General features: G+C 48.5%; 2 protein-coding genes across 2 annotated transcripts; both read left to right on the top strand.

The window, feature by feature from the left end:
- Positions 1–2,413: 2,413 nt before the first annotated feature.
- LOC149863934 (olfactory receptor 13H1-like) lies at positions 2,414–3,346 on the top strand. The gene has a single exon (XM_090049738.1). The coding sequence runs from the start codon at positions 2,414–2,416 to the stop codon at positions 3,344–3,346; it is 933 nt and encodes a 310-aa protein (XP_089905864.1).
- Positions 3,347–24,938: 21,592 nt separating this feature from the next.
- Positions 24,939–25,874, top strand: LOC149863935 (olfactory receptor 13H1-like). The gene has a single exon (XM_090049739.1). The coding sequence runs from the start codon at positions 24,939–24,941 to the stop codon at positions 25,872–25,874; it is 936 nt and encodes a 311-aa protein (XP_089905865.1).

Below are 25,874 nucleotides of genomic sequence, written 5' to 3' on the forward strand. Positions count from 1 at the left end.
GCACAATGACTCATCAGGCTGCAAGCTGTGCTTCTCACTCTGGAGCTGTTGCAGCAAAGATATGCGGAAGCTGGGTGTATATTTTCCTGCAGCAGTTAATGCTGGTATCCCAAGGAGGTCTCTCTTACATCTGCCTAACAATCTGGGAGGCCTCATTGACCCTCACTGGTCAGAGCCACTCAGTCCATCCCACACTGGTCAGGAGCCAAGGAGGTAAGAAATGAGTGGGCCTTTTCACTTTCAGGTTTAGCATGAGCATTTCCATTTGCCCTCTTGTCTGTCTGTGCAAAGGGCTGAGCAAGAAGCAAGCATTTCCAGATCCCATTCAGTTGCAAAGAAGTCCGAGAAGAACCATTTACATCTAAGGCACTTCAATGAACTTAAAATACTCTGTTTTGGAGAAATGAGGATCAAATGTGTTAGTAGGCATGTGACTGGCATTTTTCATTGCCCTGAATCAGGTTATTGGAAATATCATCAGCTTTCATCTACCCTGCCTGAAATGCAATTGCCACTCTTTACAATACCACAGTATCATTTTTGCTAAAAGAGGGTCTCAGCAAAAGTGTTAAGTCAATTTATCATAAAGAATAGAAACAGTTGAGGGTGCCAGTGTGAACAGGTCACATGTGGATGGAAAATCCTGTTTGATTTGATCAGTAAATTAGAGCTGTGTATGATGGGGCCAATTCTTCAATAGGGAGAGTGCCCAAGACCAGACTTAGGAACAGAACTTAGAAAGAGTCATTGCTGGCCTGGGGTCTGCACCCTGAATGGTATGGGTAGTAATAAGGAGGTAGGGAAGGCAGTGAGATCAGGACTAGCAGTCGTACGAGGCAGAGATGCCTCCTTCTCTATTGTTGCTTCATGAGTTTTCTCCTCAAGGAATTGCTATCCCATGCCACTTTTCAATGGGTGAGGATTTAAAAGGGGAGAGAGTAATTGTAAATAAAAGGCCAAACCCTCCATTGGTGTCCAGAGACAGATCTGGGGGTGGAGGGAAGGGGTATACTGGTGCAGTTGCACCCCCCTTTCATTCTTCCTCCACCCAAACAGTAAAACCAACTGCCTGGGAGGGACAGTGGCATTTGTATTCAGGCAGTGCTGAGATGAGAATGAGCCCTGAAGTCATTGACTATCTCCCTAGTTCCTGGTAATCTAGCTTCACGCCATAGATGTTAATGACCCTCTATCCTTTTTCATAGTCTTGATATTCCATTATTTAAACTATTGTTTCCTCTGTAATTTTGCTGTCTGGTACCCATTCCTGGTAATTCTGGTACCCATTCCTATTTCACAGTCCTGCAGACTGTTTTTAGCTCTAACTAAAAACCTTAACTCAGATATGGTACTGGGCTGCGTTAGAAAAGGGCCTTTGGTGGGGAAAGGGGCTGATGTGGAGCAGTCATGCATGGACTGACTTAGGTTAATCATTCCAATGGATTAATATCCTGAAAGCTTTGATTTGCTGGGCTGTTTTACCATAATTTTAAACCAAACAAGTCATATTAAGTCTGAGTGGGAATGTCAATGTCCTGCTTGTAGAAAGAGAGTTTGGAACTCTTTATTGGGACTTGATTTCAGCTAGCAACTGAGAGACTCTGGTAATGGCTGGATCTTGTGTTCCAGTCCTGCCTGAGAAGGGACATAGCAATATGAGTGGTTCATACCAGATCCTAGTTGTGGCACTCCTCCTTCTGGTTCATTGATAGTCCCTGCTCCAGCAGTGATAACATGCTGTGCAGCCATCAGCCTCCCATTGGTCAAGCTGCTTACAGGCCTCATTCATTGGCCCATGTTCCTGGCACATAGTCATCTGATTTGGTCAGTCTTTTTAGTAAGCCAGTTTTAAGTCTTGGTCCATTCTTCTAGTGAACATATTTTTAGTACTTTCTCAGTAGTCTGCCTTAAATTCTTGCCTTCATCCCCAGCCCAAACTCAGCTCACCTGATTCCCCTTGATGTCACTGGCTCCACAGTTCTGATGCCCATTGCATACTGCACTATGTATATGATAATGTCCTGTTAACCTTCACCCTCACTTCTGGGGCAGAGCTGGATGGAGTTCCTTAGTGTAAAGATTTCTCAGTGAGACTCATGCTTTAGAAATGTATACCATTGTCAACAGTATTAATGCTTCTTCAGGAGGTGATTGAAAATGTTACCAATAAATTTCCTTGGTAAAAAACAAAAACACACCCCACCCCCTGTCCCACTTCTCCAAGTTAAATACTTGAAAGGAAGCCACATTTTTCATCATCAGGCATCTAAAATATGTTGGGAAATACCTAATGAATATTTGCATTGAAAATCATCAGTCAGCTCAGTATCTATCATTTTATAGAGCATCTTTGAAGTACACTCACTATCTGCCATATCATTCCTGTCCCAGCAGGTGAATCTTCAGGAGGGCCATGACAGAGGGAAATGAGACATTGGTGACAGAGTTCATCCTGGTGGGCCTCTCTCATCATCCCAAGGCACAGACTGCATTCTTCTGGCTCTTGTTGATTGTCTACATGGTGACCCTGATGGGGAATGGGCTTATTGTGGTGTTGATAGTTGTTGACAGCCAGCTTCACACCCCCATGTACTTCTTCCTCAGCAACCTCTCCTTCCTTGACATCTGCTACTCATCCAGCTCTGCCCCACAGATCCTAGAGAACTGTTTTGCAGAGAGACCCACCATCTCCTTTAACAAATGTTTGGCCCAAAGTTATATTTGCCTCTGTCTAGGTATAATGGAATGTCTCCTGCTGGCTGTCATGGCCTATGACCGCTTTATAGCCATCTGTGACCCACTGCACTATACCATCATCATGAGTGGGAGGGTCTGTGTGCAGTTAGCAACAGCATGCTGGGTCAGCGCCTTCCTGCTGACTCTGATTCAGGTAGTCATCCAGCCAAAACAATTGTGTGGACACAACATCATCAACCATTTCACCTGTGAACTTCAAGCAGTGCTCAAACTAGCATGTTCTGATACACACATCAATGAGTTTGTCAACTTGGCCATGGGCATGCTGGTCCTTGTGACACCTTTTATCTTCATCATGGTGACATATGTGCACATTGGCCGGGCTGTGCTGCACATCCGCTCAGCTCAGAGCAGGAGCAAAGCTTTCTCCACCTGTGGCTCCCACCTGACGGTGGTCAGTATATTCTATGGCACGGCTATGTTCATGTACCTGCGGCCTCAATCCAAACTGTCCTCTGACCAGGACAAGCTCGTTGCTGTATTCTATGGACTCGTCACTCCCATGTTGAACCCCCTAATCTACAGCTTGAGGAACAAGGATGTGAAGGAGGCTGTAAGGAAAGTAACCACAAGGACAATATTTGTGTAGACTTATTGGCATATGTTCAAATGTCATAGTTCAGGACCAGTGGCACTTTCCTGTCTTGTCTTGTTGGACTCACAGTACCCTCCCAGGTGGCAGCCTCTATGACTTCTCTTCTCTGGGACAGATTCCTATGATTCATCATACTCTCTGACTAGGTCCCTGTGATGCCACTCCCTTCATACAACCTGGGATTTCTCAGCAAACTGCAGGACTAGGCCTGTGACAAGCACTGAAAGCAGATGGGCAGATCCAGGATTTGGAAAAGAAGGGTGTGGCACATGCCACTGGTGCTGACCCTAGGATCATAGGGAGTAGGGTTGAAGCATGGCTGGAGCCCCCAGGCTGGTAGAGGACACTAAAGTGGGGGAGGCTGGACTGAGAGCAGGGGTAGAAGCATCTCTGAGGCTTTTTGAGGTCAACACAGTATAGAGTAGGGTGGGCCCTTCCTGCCTGTGGCTGGCTCCTGCTTGACTCCTTGTGTTCCCTGTTATCCCAGGAGCTCCAGCTGAAGGCTAGACATCCTGTTTACAATATTGTACAGAAAAGAGGACTGTAACATAGCTCCCCTAGAGCTCTAGAAAGCTGGAAAAATGCTGTTAGGGTGACAATATTTAGATATTGGGGAGTACTGGATTTGCAGCTGAATAAAGGCTTGTATCTGTGTCTCAGCAAAAGCTGCTGGTCACAAGGCAGGATGATATATTCAGAGTAACTAACTTTGCAAATACTTAAGCAAGCAGTTTTCTAACAATGGGATAGTGTGCAGGATGCATGGTTTACTGTGTAAAAAGAACAAGATGCAGCCCACCAGCTACCATCAGGAGATAAAGCAGAAGCAAGACCTTGGAGATGGTGCTGAAATCAGCAAAGAACCACAAAGAACCAGCAAGAAACCACCACTGACCAAGAGAAAAAATGGTCAAAGTCTTACACATGTGCTCTTAGCAGAGAGGCATGTAAATTAATGAAATGCATAGGCATTCCATATTAATGAAGTAAACAATAAACAGATGTGGAGCTTGAGATGGGAGGAGAAATGGGTGGAACAAAAAGAGAAACAGAGGTGGAATGAATGTTACTATGCATGAATCAAGGTGTATAAAATGTGAAAAGAACTAATGTTCACTGCAGGTCCCCAGTTTGTTGTTTTTTCGGGACCTTTGCCGGAAGCTATCTCCATTCTGAATAAAACTGTTGCAAGCAATGTGTGCTGGTGTTTGCTCCCTGCTTGCTCTGGTTAATGAGTAACAGGATCCATGAGTGATTAGATCATCGTCTCCCTAGTCGTTGGGTGCTGCATAGAGTCAGGGTCTAACAAATGCTGTCTCAGATTTTCTCTAGATGAAGTCAGCCTAGGCCCTGCTTTGTCTGAGTCAAAGACAAATAGTCTAATGCAGTGCTGTGGCAAGGAAGTTTGGCACCTGGGGCAAAGCCCACAGTGGCAGCTTGTCCTCACCCCACACACAAATCGGGGGGCACACGCCCCCCCATGCTTGCCTGGAAGTGCACACAGCACGCTCCCCGCCCCACCCAATAAGCCACTTATGGCTCTGTCCTGTGCCCTGCCCCAGCTGATAAATACCTGTTGGCGCCCTTTTGCTTCTATGCCTGGGGCAGTCGCTCCGCTCCCCCTCCCCCCCCCCCACTTTTGCTACTGCACTGCTCTAATGCCTCAATTTCTTGGGGCTAAAACTTGGGACACCCTCTACCTGGCTTTCTGGAGACTTATACACATATGGAGTGACATGCCTGCTCAGCCAGGGCATAATTTACTGTACATTCTCAATAGGCATGTGTCCACATCCACATGCAGTTGTAACAAAATTACAAATTCTGTATAAATGCACACAGATGTGGCTGGAGACCTAACATTTGGGTGTGTGAAGTGAAATAGAATTCTGCCCTAAGTGCAGGCATTTCTAGAAAGCAATTCATTAGAAAAACCTCTCATTGCATGTTTCTGTCACATCTTTCCATAATAGTGTGTAACAGGGAGCCAGGGGCACCTGTTACTTTAAGGGAGAAGGTATGTCCTCAGGTGGTAGAAGACAGCAGATTCTGGGCTAGCTGCAGGGGAGCAGGCAGCTAGGGACCCGTAGGCTGCAAGTGCCTATTGTGGGGTTAGCTGCCTAACAATAGGACAGAGCCCTGGTTAGGCAACAAGGGCACTCCTCTGGTTGGGCAGAGAAACAACAGTAAGTTGCTTTGGAGGTTGAGAGGACACACCAGTTAGAAAAACTCCTGACCAGAAAGGGAGGATCCCAGGGTATATAAGCCAGGTCCCTGAGGCAGAGTGGTAGTACAGACCTGAACTCTGCAGGGAGGTGAGCTCCTTCCAGCTCAGGCTGGTGAGAAGTAGGATCTGCAGGTCATGTCAGGTACTCCCAGGGCTGAGAGAGCCAGTGAGTGGGGATTTGGCTTGGCAGTGGTATGAGAACCCAGAAGGGGGCTTTGAGTGTTTGAGTTTAAAGCAGTTGCTTGCATTTTTGTTTTAATGTTATACTGGAGGACTGGGTGGTGGCTGCAAGGGTGAAAAGAAGGTCCCAGGGATACCAAAGGAGTATGCCAGATTTTGAGCCCTGCCAGGGTCAGTAGCACAAGACAGAAGCAGGCTGAGACCAAGAAGGGTTGGAGCCCAACCCCAGAGGGTGCAACACAGGCAGCCTGAGTCCAAGAGTGCTGGAGTCTGAGGCCAGAGTCTGCAATGAAATCAGCCAGAAGCTGATGAGAAGCTGAGACTGCAAGGCCAGACGAAAGCCAGTGGGCCTAGGCTACCACTTAGAGCCAGAGTAACCTGGCTAGCAGGCAGAGGGCCCAGAGACTACAAGAGATCAGTTATGTTGGTAAGGCACTGGTGAGATCATTCCAGAGCTTAGGGTCAACCTCCCAATCAATATAAAAAAACCCATCAAGGCATGGCAGGAAAGATAAACAGGGGAAGTTATTTAAACACTTGGGAGTGTGGGCAGGATTAGGGTGGTTTCTAGGCGGCATCACAGCCACCCAAGGGTCTGTTCATCCACGCAGATGACAAATGGGATAAACAGACCTCCTCCTCACAGCTGCCCACATGAACATAACTCTTCAGAATGGCTCCTTAACTCTATGAACCCCATTGGTAACATGCTTCAAGTCAGGACATTTATTAGTCTTTTAGACTCAGTATAGGACATCACTGACTCATAGAATTATAGAAAATGAGGGTTTGAAGGGACCTCAGAAGGTCACATCTAGTCCAACCCCTAGCTCAAAGCAGGACCATCCCAACTGGATCATCCTAGCAAAGCTTTGTCTACCTGGGTCTTCAAACCCCTAAGGATGGAGATTCCACACCTCTCTGGGTAACCTGTTCCAGTGTTTTACTGCTCTCCTAGTGAGAAAGATTTTCCTAATATCTAACCTAAACTTCTCTTGCTGCAACTTGAGACCATTGTTCCTTGTTGTGTCATTCACTATCACTGAGAACAGTCTAGCTCCATCCTCTTTGTAACCATCCTTCAGGTAGATAGCTGGAGACTTATTAAATCTTTCATTATATTAATTCTTCTCTCCTCCACACTAAATAAGACCAGTTCCCTCAGCCTCTCCTCCCAAATCATGTTCCCCAGCTCCCTAACCATGTTAGTTGCCCTTTGTTGGACTCCTGAACTCTCTCCAATTTGTTCACATCCTTTCGGGGGGCGGGGGGAGGGGAGAGGGAGCAAAACTGGACACCATACTCCAGAAATGGTCTCAACAGTGATGAATACAGGGGAATGATCACTTCCCTCGATCTGCTGGCAACACTTCTATTAATGCAGCCTGGTATGGTGGTAGCCTTCTTCGCAACAATGGCACACTGAATGCTTTGAGGATGGAAAAGACATGCCTGAGGCAGGCTCTGAAACATGTCTTTCATCCCTGTCAGTCTTGGACATTGGGTCTTCCCACTAAGCACTCACATACATAGCCATATCCAGAGACTCTGCCTAGTCTAACTTGCAAGTCTTGATTCCCCAAGGTGCATTTAGTGACCAGGCCCATGGGTCATACTGAGCCCCCCACACAACAAAAAGAGTGGGACAGGTCATGACGCATGGATGTTACATAATACTCAGGAGTGGGTATCTTGAATGCAGGTGCTCAGCACTGGGACCCAGTGGAGACCTTGTCACTATCAAGTAGTTTGTGATGTGCAGTAGGGAAGCAATAGGATCCTTCTTGAGGAAATAAAGCTCTTTGTAGAGAAGCCTCATGTTTCCAGGTTTTCATCTAGACAACTTTGCTCCTGGTTCCTTTCAATAGGGAAATCCCGTCTCCTATAGAGGTTAAGGCTTAAGGTTTGATCTGCCAGGGATGGGGGGACTACCACCACTGCTGATCTGCTGAGCAACCCTTGCAAAGCCAGCAGGCCAAGGCACTTAAAGGAGCCTACCCCTGCCCCAGCCCTGGAACAATCTGCAGGCAAGGCAAGGGCCCCCAAGGGGACACTTCCCTGCCTGTACTTAAATGCCAGGAGCTTGGGGAATAAACAGGAGGAACTTGTCCTCCTGCTTAACACAAATAACACAATAACACAAATAATTACAATGTCATACGGATAATGGAGACCTGGTGGGATTCCACTCATGACTGGACCACGGGTATAGATGGCTATACCCTGTACAGGAGAGATCGAGGGGACAAAACGGGCGAGGGTGTAGCTCTCTATATTAAGGAGAGTTATGCATCCCTGCAAGCCAATATTGGCGACCAGGGTGGACGACTAGAGATTCTTTAGGTTAAAATCCATGGAGAACATGGCACGGGAGACACAATGGTGGGAGTCTACTACAGACCTCCCACTCAAAGTCAAGAGCTTGACCAGAAGTTCACCAGGGAATTGGCTAAGGCCACATGCTACTGGTCCATGGTTGTCAGGGGACACTTCAACTACCCAGACATCTTGTGTGAAGAGCGCTCAGCCAAATCCGAGCAGTTGCAAAGCTTCCTCTCGTGCATGGATGACTTCTATCTGACACAAGAAGTCTATGGGTCAACAAGAGGTAAAGCGCTGCTCAACCTGGTACTGGCAACCAGGGACAACTGCGCAGTCAGCATCTCATGTAGATGTGGCCAGTGTGCCCTCTCCGGTGATAGCCTCTATGGTTTCCTGTCTCTGGGGTAGATTCCAAGGACCCTCCATACTCTCTCTGACTAGATTTCCTTGATTTATCTCCCTCAGTAGAAACCAGGTGTCAGCTGGCTTGGCTGTATTTTACAACCTGCAGGCCATCCCTTCTGGATGTGTGAGTAATGGTAAAATTAGTGATCCAAACAACATTCTATAGTTATGTATTATTATGAAAGTAATGTTCCTTCTTAATCTCAACAGTGGGAAGGAATCATATTCAAAGAAAAGGGGGCTTCACACACCACAAGTGTGACAGAGAAGGAGCCACCAGGCTCCAAGACTTACAGACTAATCAAAGGTTTAAGCAGCCCCGGGTCCGCAACCCCAAGGAGCCCGGCAGGGATTCCTCTTACCCAGGTGTTTTGGGAAGGGAGGGGCCGATTATTCCCACGCCAGTTTAAAGAAGAGCCCAGGACAGGCAGGAAGCAACAACGCAGAACTGGAAAGAGGAGAAGGAGGAGGGGGGGCACGCCAGTGCACGCTGCAGGGAACTCTAAAGGCAACGCTGAGTGCTGGTAGGAGCCTCTGGCAGACAGCAAAACCTCAGCGGGGTTTGGGAACCCAGTTTACTGGCCCCTGGGAGTAGAACTGTTTGTTTACCAGCGAGCTGGCTGAGCCCGGTGTGAGAAGGGTACCATAATAACTCTAATAGAGGGGCACTATTGACTTTGGGGTACTGTAGTACATGGAATAGTGGCACAGGCCAATAGTATAGACTTAAGTGGTTAAGAGAAATCGTGGCAAGCTCTACAAGGGGCTCTCAGAGAAAGAGAGAGAGTCGACAAGAGAGACTGACCCGACGAAGGTCAGGTTTTGTTTCGAGTGTGGCTGCAGACAGCCCGAGTAGTGACACAGGCCAGGAGAGCCTTCTCTATTTTCATGTTTTCTTTTTGACCGTTCTTTTGTTCAATGTTCAAGAGGAACTGAGGACACGTGGCCGGACCATCTGGCTGGCCACCACCTGGTGGAATGGGTGAGGGTATAGGGGTGGCGGAGCCCTCAAACTCAGGACCTCGTGGGACGCTGGTGAGACTAATAATTGGACTACACGTGAAGGTATCTGAACCAACTCTGTTAACATCAAGTCGTGGCAGGAGAAATATACGCGTGTAAGATCCCCAATTAGAGCCGATAACACCCTAGGCGGCATCCGTCAGGTCCACAGGGGTCGGCAATACCCGACAACAAGATGTCAGGTAACTTGGTCTGATCTGAATCTTAGTTAGGCTGAGGTTGTCTCCCCAGCTAGGGCAGATACCCAACTTCTCTGGTTATGTGGGTTCAGGCTATCCCCAGCTAGAAAGAAGAGAATCAGGATGGAAAAGAAACTTCAAAAGAACCAGCACCTTCACTGTCATTTAAGTTCTCAAAAGTGACTACAAGGAATTACTGTCTCCCTTACTGTGGTTCTTTTCTATTACAATTATCTCCTAGTTGCCTATAGTTCATATAGAAAATGCACAAGTGTCAAACCAGAAATGAGCAGTGGTGATCCATAGGGGGTGCATGTGTACCCCCTGAGAGTGCTGGTGCATCCCCTATCAGGCTGTGTTCCTCGTTTAGGCAATGGGCAAGGGGGCAGGCAGGAGCGCTGGTTCCCATCCCTGTGAGCCACCAGCCGGGAAGCAGGGCTTCCAGCAAAAGCGGCTGCGGGGCTTTTTGGTGAGCAAGATGGACTGCAGGGGGACCCTCCCCAGTCCGTGCAATCAGCCGCTGGGAGACCAGGATGTGCTCCCCTGACACACATACAGGCTGTCTAAGGGCATGCCTACTAGGGGTGTGCAAGTGGGCCCTATTCGATTCGGATTCAGCCCAAATTGGGGACAGTGATTCAATTTGTTGATTCTGATCATTGTCCTGATTTGATTTGGCCAAATCTGAATCTGAAGATTTGATGCTGATTCAGAGAATCAGTGATTCGGACATAGACACAGCTTTAAACGTTTATTCTACATACCTTGAGGTAGCAGGCTCAGCTAGTGATTGCTGCAGTGCATGGAGTGTCCCACAGGAGTTCAGGGGGGCCCCAGCATGCTTCCCGGTGGGCCTGGAAATGGACTGTAAGTGCTTCTGGTCCACTTTTGGGTCTGCTGCCAAGCATGCTGGGGAGCCCCCTGTGCTTCTGTGGGACACTCCATGAGCCCCAGCATCGCAGCATTCATGAGCCACTTGGTACCTAGAGGTATCTAGAAAAAACATTGAAAGCTGTTTCTATGTCCAAATCTCTCCAAATTGATTTGGAGGATTCCAGTTCAATTCAGAGAGATTAAAGGGTCCTCTGATTTGGTTCAGATTTGGAGATTTGGCCACAGAATTGGGCTGAATCTCCAATGAATCGAATCAGGGACCGAAGCGTTGCATAGCCCTAACGATCCCAGAGAGTTATAATAACAAATGACTGTTAGTTCAACCCAGGAGTGTCCAGACTGTTGTTGCTAAACTCACAACATATCAACTCCCATGGTTCTTCTGCAGGGAGATATGCATCTCAGAGGGGTTCTTGCACTTAATGTTGCACAATGTGCACAGAGTCAGTCCCACAGCACCCATGGCACGAGTTTTGCTTGTCCGCAGCTAGAGGTAAAGTTCCCCCCAAACCCCTGCACTGATGTCCTTGAAACTTGGCAGACTTCGTGGCTTCAGTAAGAGCTAGTAGGCATGCAGTTTTGACCCCCCTGTGGTGTGAGACACAGCTGTGACAGGAGTTTGGCTTTCAAGAATTTGAAGTACAGTTCCCTCCAAACCCCTGCACTGATCTTCTTGAAACTTGGCAGGTTTTATGCTCTCAGCAGAGGCTACCATCTCTGCAAGTTTCATTCAAATAGACAAAAACAACAAAGTTATAGATATTTCATTGATTCCCCATTATACCCTATGGCTGGATCTCCGAGGCCAGTCAGAAGCTTCAGAGCCGCTTCAGTCAGATCAAGGTGGGCTCCGGATCGGATCGCTGCTGACTCGCACAAGTCTACTGCCTATAGTACAATAGTTTTAAGCATCATTGCAGATTGTCACACTTAGAGCTCTGTCCTGGGACAACCCTCTCTCCCTCATACTTTGATTCTTTTACATAGGATTTGCCTGCAGTGACGATAACTGAGCAGAGAGACACTTTATTGTTGCTAATTGTGGCACTGTCATTTCCTAATCTGCAGCTCTAAGGTATTCTCCCTGGGGCAGCTGTGGATCCAAGGCCTATCCATATTCTGTCAGGCTTCCTGCTTCTGGCTGTATTAGGGTGTTGTTGGTACAGGACTGAAAGGCGTGTCGACCCTGTGCCTGGGGACGGGGACAGAACCATGGAGGGGGTGGGGGGTGTTAAATGGTACAGTTGCACCCCCTCCCCTCCAAACTTTGATTTCTGCTTCATCCAAACTTTAAAACCAGCTGCCTGGGAGAGGCTGTGGCATTTCTATTCAGGCAGCACTGAGGGAATCTGTGGACTTTGTAACCCTTGGGTTTTTGAACTTGCTCTGTTATTAAGCATGCACAGTTGAGAAAGGCCTAAAAAGAGTGAACTATTGAACTCCTGTCCTACTTTTCCCAAGTGAGCATGTGTAGTAGTCATCTGTGTGTTGGTGGGGAAAGTAGACTGATTGACATGTGAGTGAGGGGACAGGTCTGAGGTAAAAGTGAAAGATGAGAGCTGTTGATTGAAAGATTGTTGCAGTTTAAATGAGTGGCAGGCCTAGTCACCACAGAGAATGAAATCTTTGACATGTGACTGGAGAGCAGTGGGGTGGCAAGTTATTAAGGGGCCATTGATATAAAGTGACACTGAAGAAGCGTCCCAGTGTACACCTGGGTGCTCTGTGAGAGTGGATAGACCAGGGATGGGCACAACATGGCCCACAGGATGGATCTGGTCCACCAGGGACTTGAATCTGGCCTGCAGTGTCCCACAACGAATTGCAGTCTGCTCAGCCCTTCCTCCCACAAGGGTGGGAGTGAGGTGCCTACACCTGCCCCTAACATATCCTATTATGCCTCACTCCCACCCTCATGGGTGGAAAGGTGGGCCCTGCTAGTATTTCATAGATTTCATAGACATTAGGGCTGGAAGGGACCTCGGGAGATCATCGAGTCCAGCCCCCTGCCCAAAGGGCAGGAAGTCAGCTGGGGTCATAGGATCCCAGCAAGATAAGCATCCAATTTACTCTTGAAGGTGTTCAATGTAGGTGCTTGAACCACCTCCCCTGGCAGACTGTTCCAGACCTTGGGGGCTCGGACAGTAAAGAAATTCTTCCTTATGTCCAGCCTAAAACGGTCTTGCAGGAGTTTGTGACCGTTCGACCTCGTCATCCCTTGGGGCGCTCTGGTGAACAAACGTTCCCCCAGATCCTGGTGGTCACCCCGATAAACTTATAGGTAGCCATCAGATCACCCCTGAGCCTGCGCTTTTCCAGGCTAAAGAGTCCCATGGCTCTCAGCCTGTCATCGTAAGATCTGTTTTCCTGACCTCTGATCATGCACGTGGCTCTCCTCTGGACTCTCTCAAGCTTCTCCACATCCTTTTTGAATTGCGGAGCCCAAAACTGGACACAGTACTCCAGCTGTGGCCTCACCAAGGCTGAGTACAAGGGGAGAATGACGTCCCGGGATTTGCTCGAGAAGCATCTATGGATGCACGCCAGCATTTTGGTCGCTTTACTAGCCGCAGCATCGCATTGCAGGCTCATGTTCATCTTGTGGTCAATGATGACCCCCAAGTCTCTTTCTTCTGTAGTGCTATCCAATGTAGCACTGCCGAGCCTATAAGGATGCTGCAGGTTCTTCCTCCCAAGGTGGAGAACCTTGCATTTATTGGTGTTAAATACCATGAGGTTCTCGTCTGCCCATTTGCTGAGCTTGTCCAGGTCAGCCTGGATCACCCGCCTATCTTCTGGTGTGGATGCTTTGCCCCAGAGTTTGGTGTCATCGGCGAACTTGGCCAGTCCACTCCTGACTTCAATGTCCACATCGTTAATGAAGATGTTGGCTTCTTCAGAGTATGGGGCTTCCCTGGTGTCCCACTCCCTTCAGGTAGCAGGTAGGGAAGCGGGGTGGGAGGGCGTCGGGGCCTGCAGCTGGGTGGGAGCTTGAAGCTGGGGCTGGGACTGGGGCTGGCGGCAGCATGGAGCCCATGCCCAGGGAGCCGGCAGCAGTGCAGAGCTTGGGTGGGCAGGGTGTGGGTGTGTGGGGGGAAGGATATGGGGACCCCTCCCACACTCTCCCTATTTGGCATGCAGCTAGGGCAGGCAGCAGAGGCAGCAGCAGTGGGGGCAGGGGGGTAGAGCGGCTCTGTTTGGTGCTGGTGGCTGGTTCCTGTCTTCTGGCTCCTGGCTCTGGCTTGCACTGCAAGGCATGCAACCTCTGCTAGGCCGTTTGTTTCCTCAGCACTCCCCGCATTTGCAGGGCTCTGGAGGGAAGCCCCAGGGCTCAGGTGGGGAAAGCAGCCAGCTGTAGTACCTGGGGCTTCCATCCCATGCCCTGCAAGCGCGGGGAGTGCCGGGGAGAGAAATACCCTGGCAGGGGCTATGCTCTCAGAGCCAGGCACCAGCTCCCCCACCTGCTGCTGCACCTTGAAGGGAGCATGGAGCCCGTGCCCAGGGAGCCGGCAGCAGTGCAGAGCTTGGGTCGGCAGGGTGTGAGTGTGCGGGAGGAAGGATATGGGGACCCCCCACAAACTGCATACACACATGCGCATGCACACACGCACCCCCCCCCACAGATACCTCCCACCCACAGTGTTGCCTACAGGCCACACACCCACACCCCACAAATGCTTACACAACCCTCCACCATACCCTATGCCCCCCCCACAGCCATACCCCCTCACAAACTCCCTCCACACCCCACCACATAAACACGCACACTCCACCCTAAACACCTCCACACCCCACCATGTACTTGAGAGCTCATGAGGTCTTGAGCTGTGGAGTACAGCTGCTGAGTGGGGTTGGTTTCTGTGAGAGTAGCCAAACCGCTCCAGAACCAGACCAGAGAGTGACCAGCAAAGCCTCCAGGCAACTGGGGGCACCAGTTATACTAGTGATTTGAGAATCCAAACATCAGTGGGAACAGACCTCAGATTCTGATGAAGAAGACATCCGTCAGAGAAGCAGGACGACATCACTAATCTGTTTTACCCACCCCTTTCTGCTAAACTGATTAACTAATTAATTAATTTGGCACAAAAATGTCATGACTCATTCTAATTTATCTGATTCTTGCTAGTCTCTCTTCACTTCCTGGGTGTTAATGGTCTTTATGTTCCACTATTCAAACTATCTTTTCTTCTGCAACTTTTTCCTTTGTTAGCCATAGCTGGTAATGTGTCTCTTTCTCCTGTTTCATAGCCCTGCAGACTGTTTTTAGCTTTAGCTCAAAAAGTTAACTCAGGTGTGGCAATAACAACTCAGGTGTAGAAGTGACTGATAGTGAAGTACTGAAGGCAGTGTCAAGAGACTCAAGAAAACTAGATTTTATCTTATGAATCTTCATAAGAGACATACATTCTTTTAGAGGAAGACATGGGCACGCTTGAAGGGAGGGACAGACTGCAATTGGATCTGGACAGATTACAGGGGTGGGCAGATGAGAACAAGATGGGATTCAATACTGACAAGTGAAAGGTGATGCACATGTGGAGGCAGAACTAGCAGCAGACCTACAGGCTGGGGAACTCCCTTCTTGTCAGCGCAGTGGCAAAAAAGGATCTTGGAGTCATCATAGACTCCAGGATGAACATGGGCCACCGATGTAGTCAGGAAGGCTAACTGCATCTTGTCATGCATCCACAGATGCATCGTGAGCAGGTCCAAAGAGGTGATCTTCCCCCTCTATATGATATTGGTCAGGCTGCAGTTGGAGTGCTGCATCCAGTTCTGGGTGTCTCACTTCAGGAGGGATGTGGACAACATGGAGAGGGTCCAGAGGAGGGCCATTTGCATGATCAGGGGGCAGCAGGCGAGGCCCTACAAGGAGAGGCTACGGGACCTGAATCTGTTCTGACTCCACAGGAGAAGGCTGAGGGGGGATCTAGTGGCCATCTACAAACTGGCCAAGGGAGACCAGCAGGCAATGGGAGAGTCCCTGTTCCCCCGAGCACTACTGGGAGTAACAAGGAATAACAGCCATAAGTTGACGGAGAGTAGATTCAGGCTAGATATCAGGAGGCACTGCTTCACAGTCAGGGCGGCTAGGATCTGGAACCAACTTCCAAAGGAAGTGGTGCTCGCTCCTACCCTGGGGGTCTTCAAAAGGAGGCTAGATAGACACCTGGCCAGGGTTGTTTGGCCCCAGCATCCTTTCCTGCCCATGGCAGGGCATCGGACTTGATGATCTTCTCAGGTCCCTTCCAACCCTACCAACTATGAAACTATGAAACATTTATCTATAATGACTACAGAATTAATGAAACAATATCTTTTGACTATTTTTGCCTGGTTTGTATTTTTTAAACTGTACATATAATCTGGGAAATTATTGTACATTCCAATAAAATTATATTTGTTTTTGGTTTCAGCTTAGATTGAATAAGCCAGGCTTCTAGCATGTTAATAAAGCTTTTTAGCTTATCTTTAACCAAAAAAAAAAAAAGTTGTGCTCTATGTGATGATGTGCCATACCTTATGCACCTCCCTTTTTCAGAATCCTATATCTTCTCGACAAGTCGCAAGTGGAGTTTTCTCCCACCTAATCTGATAATTTCAGCCTGTGCTCTAAATACACTCACAGCAATTGTTAATACAGCAGGGATGCCTACATTCTGCTGTGCATATGCCTGAAAAAAGGTTTGAAATAGAAATGTTTGCCCTTTAGCTGCGACTTACTCCAAGCCACTTTAAATTTATTATTGAAAGGGCATTATGGTGAGAACATTTTACTAGGGCTGTCAATTAATTGTGATTAACGTGCACGATTAATGTGTTCATCATTGTTTGTTTTAATTTTTGCAACGCGTTAATCATGCAAGTGGTTTTGGAGCCCATGCCCAGGCTCTGCTCCGCCACCATCACTGCTGCTCCAGGTGCTCCACAGGGCAGCAGTGGCAAAGCAGAGGACAGCAGCCTGGGTGCAGGATCTAGACAGGGCAGGGAGGAGTGCTCACAGAGAAAGAGACACGTAGCCACAGCCTGCGGGCAGCCAGGAATGCAACCGGCAGCATGTGGAGCATCACCCAGCAGGCAAGTCTGTAAAGGGAAAGGGGCTTGGGGAGGGAAGGTGTGTTGTGGGAGGGCAGATCGAGGTCCCCACAGTGAGGGAGGGAGTGAGGCAGCGGCAGGGGCGGGCTTGGGTGAATGTGGCCCCAGGGCCAGAGTCATGACAGATCATAGGATGAAGCCGTGGGCACCTTGTCCAGAGGCTCAGGGGACTTTTTCTTCTGTGTGCACCCCAGAGGAGGCATGGCTGGCCCCCTGGATTTGTGTGGGCTGGAGGTGGGCTGCCACTGTTGGCTCGGGTTCTGCACCCTGCTGTCTTTGCCCCAGCAGCCATGTGCTGGCTGTGCCATGTCCCCTATGTGCCTGCCCCTATGTGCCTGGTGGTGGGAAGCACAGCATGGCATTGTGTGACTCCCGGGACAATGGCAATGGGGCACGGAGCCTTGTGCACAGTGGCAGCCCACCTCCAACCCACGCACAAATCCAGGGGGCACATGCCCTTCATGCCTCCCTCAGGGGTGCACACAGTGGCAGGAGTGCCTTCCCCCCACCCAGACTCCTGGACAAGCCACCAGCAACTCCATCCTGTGACCTGCCCCAGCCCCATTCACCCCAGCCCAGCCCTTTGCTTCACTCTCTCCCTTACCATGGAGGCCTCCATCTGCCTCCTTTGCCCCTTCCCTCCCCTCTCCCCCGCACACTTACCTGTTGGGCGGTGTGTGTGCCTGCCCCTTACTCCCATGCAACAGCACCCCCCCGCCAGCCCTGCTGCTGCCCTTCGCTCTTGACCACAGTACCCTACATCCTGCCAGGATATGCAGAAACCCTCCACCCTGGGCCCCAAGCCCTCCCCTACACACACAATCCCCCACAACTTCATAAATTCCCCTACACACACACACACACACACACGCGCGCGCACACACACACACACACACATACACACACACATACATACACACACCTTCCCCCCCATGATACAAAGTACTGGAATGATTTTGCATAACTTTGAGTTTGTCTGTGCATAATTTTGAGTTTTTAGCTGTGCAATTAAAATCGCAGTTAATTGTGACTACTTTTTTTAATTGTGCAACTAATCATGATCAGTTTTTTTTTTAATTGTTTGACAGCCTTACTTTTTACCAACTTGATGGAAATTTTTGATCTACCTAAATGCCACTTTGATGAACCATATAACTGCACCTTCCTTCCATTCTGTTTTTTTTTTCAAAAAACAATTAATTTGTATTGGTAGTTCAGTTCAAAGTAATATGACCTTCATTTCAGGGTGGAAGCATGTATTTAAAATGGCATTTGTTTCAGAAAATTTTGCTCATTTCCTATGAAAAGGTCACATATAGAGAAAAGCCAGCTCTTTTAATTTGACCTGTGAGTTTAAGCTATGTGCTCTGGAATCCATGGTCTCATACTGGAGAATGCATGAAAGCAGACCCTGGGTTGGATCCTTTAAAGATTATGGACTCAGAATATTTCAGTATGTCATTGAATAGATACAGCTTATTGTGGGTTGGTTTTACTTTACCCTGTGTATGCCTGAGCTGGTGCAGGGCCTCCAGAGATCTGGAGTTGCTAGATTCATATCCCCAGCATTTTCTAGGGGATAAGCTTCATGGCTGGACTGGGTCTCCCATGAGGCACTGAGACAGCATGGCCAGGTGGAAGCCATGGTGTATCATGTATGATGAAGACGGGCAGGAGAAAGTACTGTAAAAAGGAGTCCAGCCCCTATTACTAAAAAGGGAGCCTGGAAAGTAAGGTCTGGTCTGCTAGAAGAAGAGAAGGCCCTGTAAGTAGCCCTGGGAAGGGGCAGAAGTTTTGTTGTGATTTTTCCTTTTGCTCCTGCTGTGATAAATGGTGCGTCTGTGGGGTGAACGGTGCATGTCACCCCAAGGTGGAGAAGAAGTTTAAAGTGAGGATTCTTCTTCTTTTTGTCTTTATGTTTGACAGGTACCTGATGCATCAGGAGTGGCTGAAAGGTGAGAAGTGGAGGCTGCATAATGAAGTATCCCAATACTCTGCCTAATATATTTTCCATAAGGAAGGCTAGAGATGCAGGTATGAAAACCCCTGGGTTGACTGCAGTGGCACATGGTATCAAGCAGAGTGGCTGTAAAACCTAGTGGTAGACCTCTGGTAGTAAGTAACCCTGAGTTTGAGGTATTTGGACTGAAAGAGAGAGGAAAGGAGAAAATTGGTGAAGTGATGACCTGGATAGGAAATGCTGAGAGCTCTGTCAGGCAGTAAGACATTGCCTTAGGGCTCATTGAGTCCTTTGCTTTGGGCATGGGTTAGACACCTTCCAAATAAATGCTTTTTTTCCCAGCAAGGCATGGCAGGTGACTTGGACTGGGAGGTTGCTGAGCAGGGTAGGGTAGCAGGTCCGACTGAGTGAAGGTATCCCCGTTTCCCCAAGTCTTGCCACAATACTCACCCTTATATTCTGGGTGAAACATTGACTACCCCCTTGCTGAACTCCTGGCAGAACTGTGGGAGAGGGCAGCTAAGACAGGAGTAGCTGGTGGGGCAGTTGTGAGGGAAGAGGGGAGGAGTATTAGATACAAGGCAATGGGCAGGGGGCATAGTTCTGAGATTCAAGGTGTGTGGGATAGGATCTAACCGTGCAGAGAAGGGAGCTAGATGTGCTGTGAGCATCATGGTGGTGAGAAATGAGTTTGGAAGGGTGGTGTGGAGAGTCTGTACATGAGGCAGAATGCTTGGTGGGTAGGTTCAGGTGCCTGAGATGGCCAAAGTATTGCTCTGAAGGAAAAAGGTTCATGAAGGCGAAAACTGAGTTGAGACAAGGTAATATCTCAAGATGTTACTTGAATGAGTATGGGGGGCTCCGAGGAGAGAAGGTTGACTTTCAGACAGGTTGGGTAAAAGCTGCAAAGAATCCTAATCATTGCCATGGCAACTTATGGTCAGAAAAGGCTTTTAGAAACACTTAATGCAAGATGTTCAGTAAAATGACCCATGCAAACAACCTCTTAATGTTCCTTTCCATCACAGCTCATTTCTGTGGCTAACTAACCTTCTCACACTGTCCAGTATCTTCTCAATGGTATGCAGAATCAAGGAAACAGTGTCCAGACTTTAAGTTGCCCTACATGTTTGATTCATTCTGACCTAAAAAAATTAACAAACAAAAAACCTAGGATTAAAAAATTTTAGGATTACCAAAAGTGAAAATGATAAATGTGTCTTTCTGAAAGTGCACAAGAATTTAACTGGGAGAGATGCTCTGAAGTGAAAAGGGCTAAGCTTAGCTTGAGTTAGAACAGTAGTCCATGCTGCAATGAGCTGGGACTGAGACAGACAGCTGGTTTGAACTAGCAAAAAACTCTTTTTCTTCAGCTGCCCAAAAAAGTTTCAGTTGGGGTGGAATTTAAAATGGCAAAAGCCCCAAAGATCACATAAGAACATAAGACATGCCATACTGGGTCAGAACCAGGGGCAGCACTAGGGGGAGCTTGCAGGGAGCTATAGTTACCCCACAATTTACCTTAGCCTCTCCATAGCCACCCTTTCCAGAGCTGGCCCTGTCCAAGCTTCTCCCTCCCCATACCCCCACCTGGGCTACCACCAGCCACCCGGCACAGCTGAGCTTGCCCCGCTCCTGCCCACAGCCAACAGAGGTGCGGCACTTTTGGCCCAGCTGAATAAGTATGTTTAGCCAAAAGATGTATAGCGCAGCCTCCACCATTTTCTGTCTAGCCCACCTCAGTCCACCCACCAGGAAGAGGCTCGTGTCACCCCTGATCAGACCAATATTCTGACTCTGGCAGTGGCAGAAGTGGATACTTTACAAGGACAGTACTGCACCAGATATCACTAGAGTGATCTGTCCCCCATTCAGTACCCTCCCTGGCATCCAGCATTATAGGGTTAGAGATGCCAGAGGAAACATCTCCAACCATTTTCTTCGATAGCTATTAATAGATCTATCCATGAATATATCCCGGCTGTTTTTGAAACCTGGCTATGTTATCTGTCTCTACCACCCCCTATAGTAACAAATTTCATAAGTTCACTATGTGTTGTATTAGAAAATATGTTTTCTCTTGTTCCTTTTAAACCTTTTACCCACTAATTTCGGTCAGTGCCCCTTAGTTCTAGTATTATGGACTGTGACAGTGGTGCCTCCCTGGGGCCGTCTATTCATGGCCCTGCCACACCGATCCAGGGCCAACTGCCCGCCTTCTCGCCTGCCATGCCTTGTTGTTATTTTGATTGATTGAAAGATCTTAATCAAACGGGAGGATGCCTATTTTTGGTCTTGGTGCCTTAGGCACTATCTGTGGCTCCTGTCCTCCCCTTATACCGCAGCCCAAGCCTCACAGATGTAGCCGGTGTTGTTCAGGTCTGTCCTACTCCCTGCCGCACGGACGCCCTCTGGCTTATCCCTCCATCTGTACCCTGGCCGGTGCCTTCTAGCTCATCTCAGAGTCTGCGCCCCTACCGGTGCCTTCTAGCCTGTCCCGCACTGCCCGCTCCCGGCCTTCTCGCCCGTGTCAACTCTGGGGCTCCTCACTGCCCCCTAACTCTGGAGCTCCTCCCTGGCCCCCTTCCTTTGGCTCTGGGGCTCCTCACTGCCCCCTGGCTCCGGGGCCTCTCGCTGCCCCCTAGTCAGGGCTCTTTGCTGCCCCCCTAGCTCTGGGCTTCTCACTGCCCCCTAGTCAGGGCTCTTCGCTGCCCCCCTAGCTCCAGGGCTGGGCCAATGCACCCCAAACAAAGCTGAGCCCCCTTCAGCACCAGGAGACCCCACACTATCATGGAGCTCCTATGAGGCCTCCTCCAACCCCTTATAGCCTCACCCGGTCCTCCGGTAAAACAGAAAACACAAAACACAAAGCCCCTGGGCTACAACATAAAAGCTAGACCGTTCTGGTCAAAATACAAATCTCTCCCTACCAGAGCGAGAGAGCGAGAGAGCGAGAGAGAGAGAGAGAGAATGCATCAACCCCCAGCCGGAACCAGGGGATGTTCCCACCGTCAGAATTCTCCCCTTTGTTCTGACTGAGTTCCTCCTCCGTGGGCTGCCGAGGGGAACTGCCCTCCTTAAGCTCAGGCAGAAGGCCAGGAGGGCTAAGCTCCGCCCCTTCCTGGCTCTAGGTTTCCCTGGTTGCTAGGGCAACCAGCACCTGCAGTCCTGGTGACTGGCAGCTGCGCTTCCCCCTTCCCACCACTAGGGGTCTCTCCCGAGCCATTTCTGCTCTCAGTCGCAGGGCACCTGAGAGCTCTGCGACATGGACCTTGGTGAACAACAGCACCATTGTCACTACTCCATGCCCCTCCTGATTTTTTTAACAGATCTCTATCTTATCCTCCACTCAGCCTTCTTCTTTCCAAACTGAAAAGTCTTAGCCTTTTTAGGCTCTCTTGGCATGGCAAATGCTCTACGCCCTTGATCATTTTGATCCCCCCCCTTTTACACTTTTTCTAATTCTACTGCATTGTTTACTGGGTAAACATATTGGGTATGTGAAAAGAAAAGTTTACTTTTTCTGAGTTAAACAAATTGGGGATACATTACAAGGTCTCAGAATCTAATGTCAAGCTCAGAAACATTTGGTGTGCACACTGTCCCTGTATTACCTTTGAGTGGCTCATTCATTCCACACTTGGAGAACATGTCTGAATCTATACTCCACTGGTAATGGATATCACATAATGATCCTAGATCTGTCTCCTAGAGCCTCATGGGCTTTGTCATACCCATACTCTCCTAGTTGATTCTGCAGTTCCTGAATCCCGCAGGTCCAATTAGCAGCCAGTCTTATGTGTCATGCTGAACCAGCTCCATACTCTGCAGAAATAGTGAGTCAGGCCATAACACACAGAAGAATCTCATCATAGACACCTGTTCTGCCAGGCCCCTTGCAGAGTGTAGTAGGAAAGATGGTGGATTCCTTCTGTGGGGATAAAGCTAATCGCAAAGAACACTCAACTCTCCAAGTTCTCATCCACAGAGTATGCTTGGGCGATTCCTTCTACAAAGATTTCCCATCTCCTGTCAAGGTGACCGTGCTGGCTTTGATCCACTCTCTGGGTTAAATAAGGGACCATCCCCATTTTTGTTTAATGCAGCAGTTAGAAGTTCTGCACTCAGCGCTCTGCACAGGATCTGCCTTTTCTTCATTCCTGCTCCCCCTGCTCCCTTGGATGGTGCCGAAAGGTGAGGGGAGAAGTCTTTGCTTCTGGTGTTGCTAACTCTCTACTTGTTCTGCCCCATTCTGGAATCCCAGTCTTTCCCCTGTGACAGGAGGTGCTCCCTAAGACCCAGACCTACCTGAGCACACTCGATGCCTCACAAAGTTCCAAGTACAACCTGTAACTCCAGCTTCCAAGCTGCAGATATTGCTATGGAGATGCTGGAGCAGAGGTGCATGAGGACCTGTGAGTGTTTCTCCCAGGCAATACACTCTAGTGCCCCATGAAGGTCTCTTCCCAGATCCACCTAAAAAGTCTAGGAGGAGCACTTACTGACCTGCAGGTATCACTGATTTCTGCACTGGTCAGCCATTCAGTTTGTGTCCATTGCACAGTGGCGGGAGATAGAAGAGCATGTTAGCAATGTGTGGCCTGGCATTTGCGGGGGGAGCCTTTGGCATACTTGGTTGGCTGCAAGATTCAGTATCAGCTGAGAACCGTGAAGAATTGGGTAGGGGGAGGAAGGGTCAGAAAGCAGTTCTCATTTAAAACATGCACCCCGAGTCTTTCATTAAAAATTGGGCAAAGTGATTACTTGATCAAAGGGAGGATGTCCAGGGCAAGTGTTTAAAACAAGGCTGCATGGTTCTGTTCGTTGCTCTGGGTGAGCTGGTAGGCATTTCCCCATTCTAGTGTGCTATTGGGAGTACACAGATTTGACCAGAACCATTTTTCCCATTAGCTCCAAACTGCTTCAGTTTTTTTTTTTTAATCAATCATTTTGGGGAAGTAGTGATTTGACCCTCCGTGTTGATTTGCATACAGTGCAACTGCCAGACTGGCTGCAATTACCTGGCTGCAACACTCTGGCCCTACTCGAGAGTGCATTGAGATCTCTTGTTGCAGAGCTGACTTTGCCTCCACTCACATGGCTGTGGTAGAGATGTTAATACCTCTTCAATTTAAGGAATTCTTATTGTAAAAACATAACTTTTTTTGCATTGGTAGGTGTGTTCCCAGTAGGTCCAGGGAAGCAATTATTTCCTTCTATTCATCACTGGTGAGGCTGCATCTGGAGTACTGTGTTCAGTTTTGGGCCCCCTGCTACAGAAAGAATGTGAACAAATAGGAGAGAATCCAGCAGAGGACAACAAAAATGGTGAGAGGGCTGGGGCACATGACTTATGAGGACAGGCTGAGGGAACTGGGCTTATTTAGTCTAGAGAAGAGAAGACTGATGTGGGATTTAATAGCAGCCTTTAGTTACCTGAAGGGGGGTTCGAAAGAGGATGGAGCTGGACTGTTCTCAGAACAAGGAGCAATAGTTTCAAGTTGCAGCAAGGGAAGTTTAAGTTAGATATTAGGAAGAATTTTCTCACTAGGAGGGTAGTAAATACTGGAACAAGTTACCCAAAGAGCGGGTGCAATCTCCATCCTTGGAAGTTTTCAAGACCCAGCTAGACAAAGCTTTGACTGGGATGATCTAGTTGGGGATGGTCCTGCTTTGACCTGCTTGACCAGGGAGTTGGATTAGATGACCTCCTGAGGTCCCTTCCAATCCTAATTTTCTATGATTCTATGACCCTCTAAGTCAAATGGGCCTTTATGAAACAGGTATATCCAAAAAATGCACAGAGGCATTTTTATATTACAGTTGCATTAGTGACCCTCTTTAAACTTCAGCTGCTGCACTGCACACAGACAGTGGTGTGCAAGGTCTGCATGAGGATATGCAGTAGAACCACCGTCATAACACTTAGAGCTAGCTAGCTCTACACAAATGATCCAAGCTGCCAGAGTGGCTGTTGCATGTGTGATTCCTCAGCACTCCCATTGTCCCTGAGTCTTACATCCCGCCACTCGCCTCACCCCACCTCGTGCTTCTTAACAGCTGATGCAAAACACTGCATACAACTGCCATGAGAAGTACACAGCAGAAAAGAGTCTTACTGGTCCAACAAACCCTAGGACCTCTGTTACCTTTCTTGAATAAAATGCAACCATTGCTCATCGATAAATCCAGATTTCTTCTTTTATGGAAACATCTAATTTATTGAGCAGTCATTACAACATTCAGCTGCTTTATTTATATCATGTCTGTTCACAGAAATTAAGTCCAGGTAGCACCATGGCAGGGGACAACGAGACACTGGTGGGTGAATTCATCCTTCTGGGACTCTCCCTTCATCCCCAAGCAAAGGTCCCCTTCTTCAGTCTGCTGCTGATTGTCTACATTGTGACCCTTCTAGGAAATGGCCTCATAGTGCTGCTAATCACGGCTGACCACCAACTCCACACCCCCATGTACTTCTTCCTCAGCAACCTCTCCTTCCTTGACATCTGCTACTCCTCCAGCTCAATCCCCCAGATTCTGGCATATTCCTTTGTAGAGAAACCCACGGTATCTTACAAGAGATGCTTCACCCAAGGCTATATTTCTCTTTACCTGGGCATGACTGAGTGTCTCCTGTTGGCTGTCATGGCGTATGACCGCTTTGTGGCCATCTGCAACCCACTGCAATACCCTCTGATCATAGACAGGAAGGTGTGCATCCAGTTGGCAGCAGCATCCTGGGCTAGCGCATTACTGCTGACTCTGGTCCCAGCACTGATGAAGCCAAAGAGTTTTTGTAGACACATCATCAATCATTTTGTATGTGAACTACAAGCACTCCTCAAACTGGTTTGTTCTGATATTCACAACAATGAAATTGCCACCTGGGTTTCAGGACTACTGGTCCTTGTAGGACCCTTTCTCTTCATCCTGGTAACGTATTTGCGCATTGGCTTGGCCGTGCTGCGGATTCGTTCAGCCCAGGGCAGAAGCAAAGCATTTTCCACCTGTGGCTCCCACCTGGCTGTGGTCAGTATATTCTACGGCACAGCCATGGTCATGTACTTGCGCCCACAATCCAAATCTACCGCAGACCAAGACAAAATAATTTCTGTGTTCTATGGTGCTCTGACCCCTATGCTGAATCCGCTGATCTACAGCCTGAGGAACAAGGATGTGAAGGGAGCCTTAAAGAGAACAATATTAATGGCAAAGTGTACACAGAACTAA

The sequence above is a fragment of the Crocodylus siamensis genome, chromosome 5 (genome assembly GCF_052110815.1).
Source record: "Crocodylus siamensis isolate JL-2025a chromosome 5, ASM5211081v1, whole genome shotgun sequence".
Classification (NCBI taxonomy): Eukaryota; Metazoa; Chordata; order Crocodylia; family Crocodylidae; genus Crocodylus; species Crocodylus siamensis.

Coding starts and splice junctions, on each gene's coding strand:
- LOC149863934 (XM_090049738.1), top strand. CDS start 2,414: ATGACAGAGGGAAATGAGACATTGGTGACAGAGTTCATCCTGGTGGGC.
- LOC149863935 (XM_090049739.1), top strand. CDS start 24,939: ATGGCAGGGGACAACGAGACACTGGTGGGTGAATTCATCCTTCTGGGA.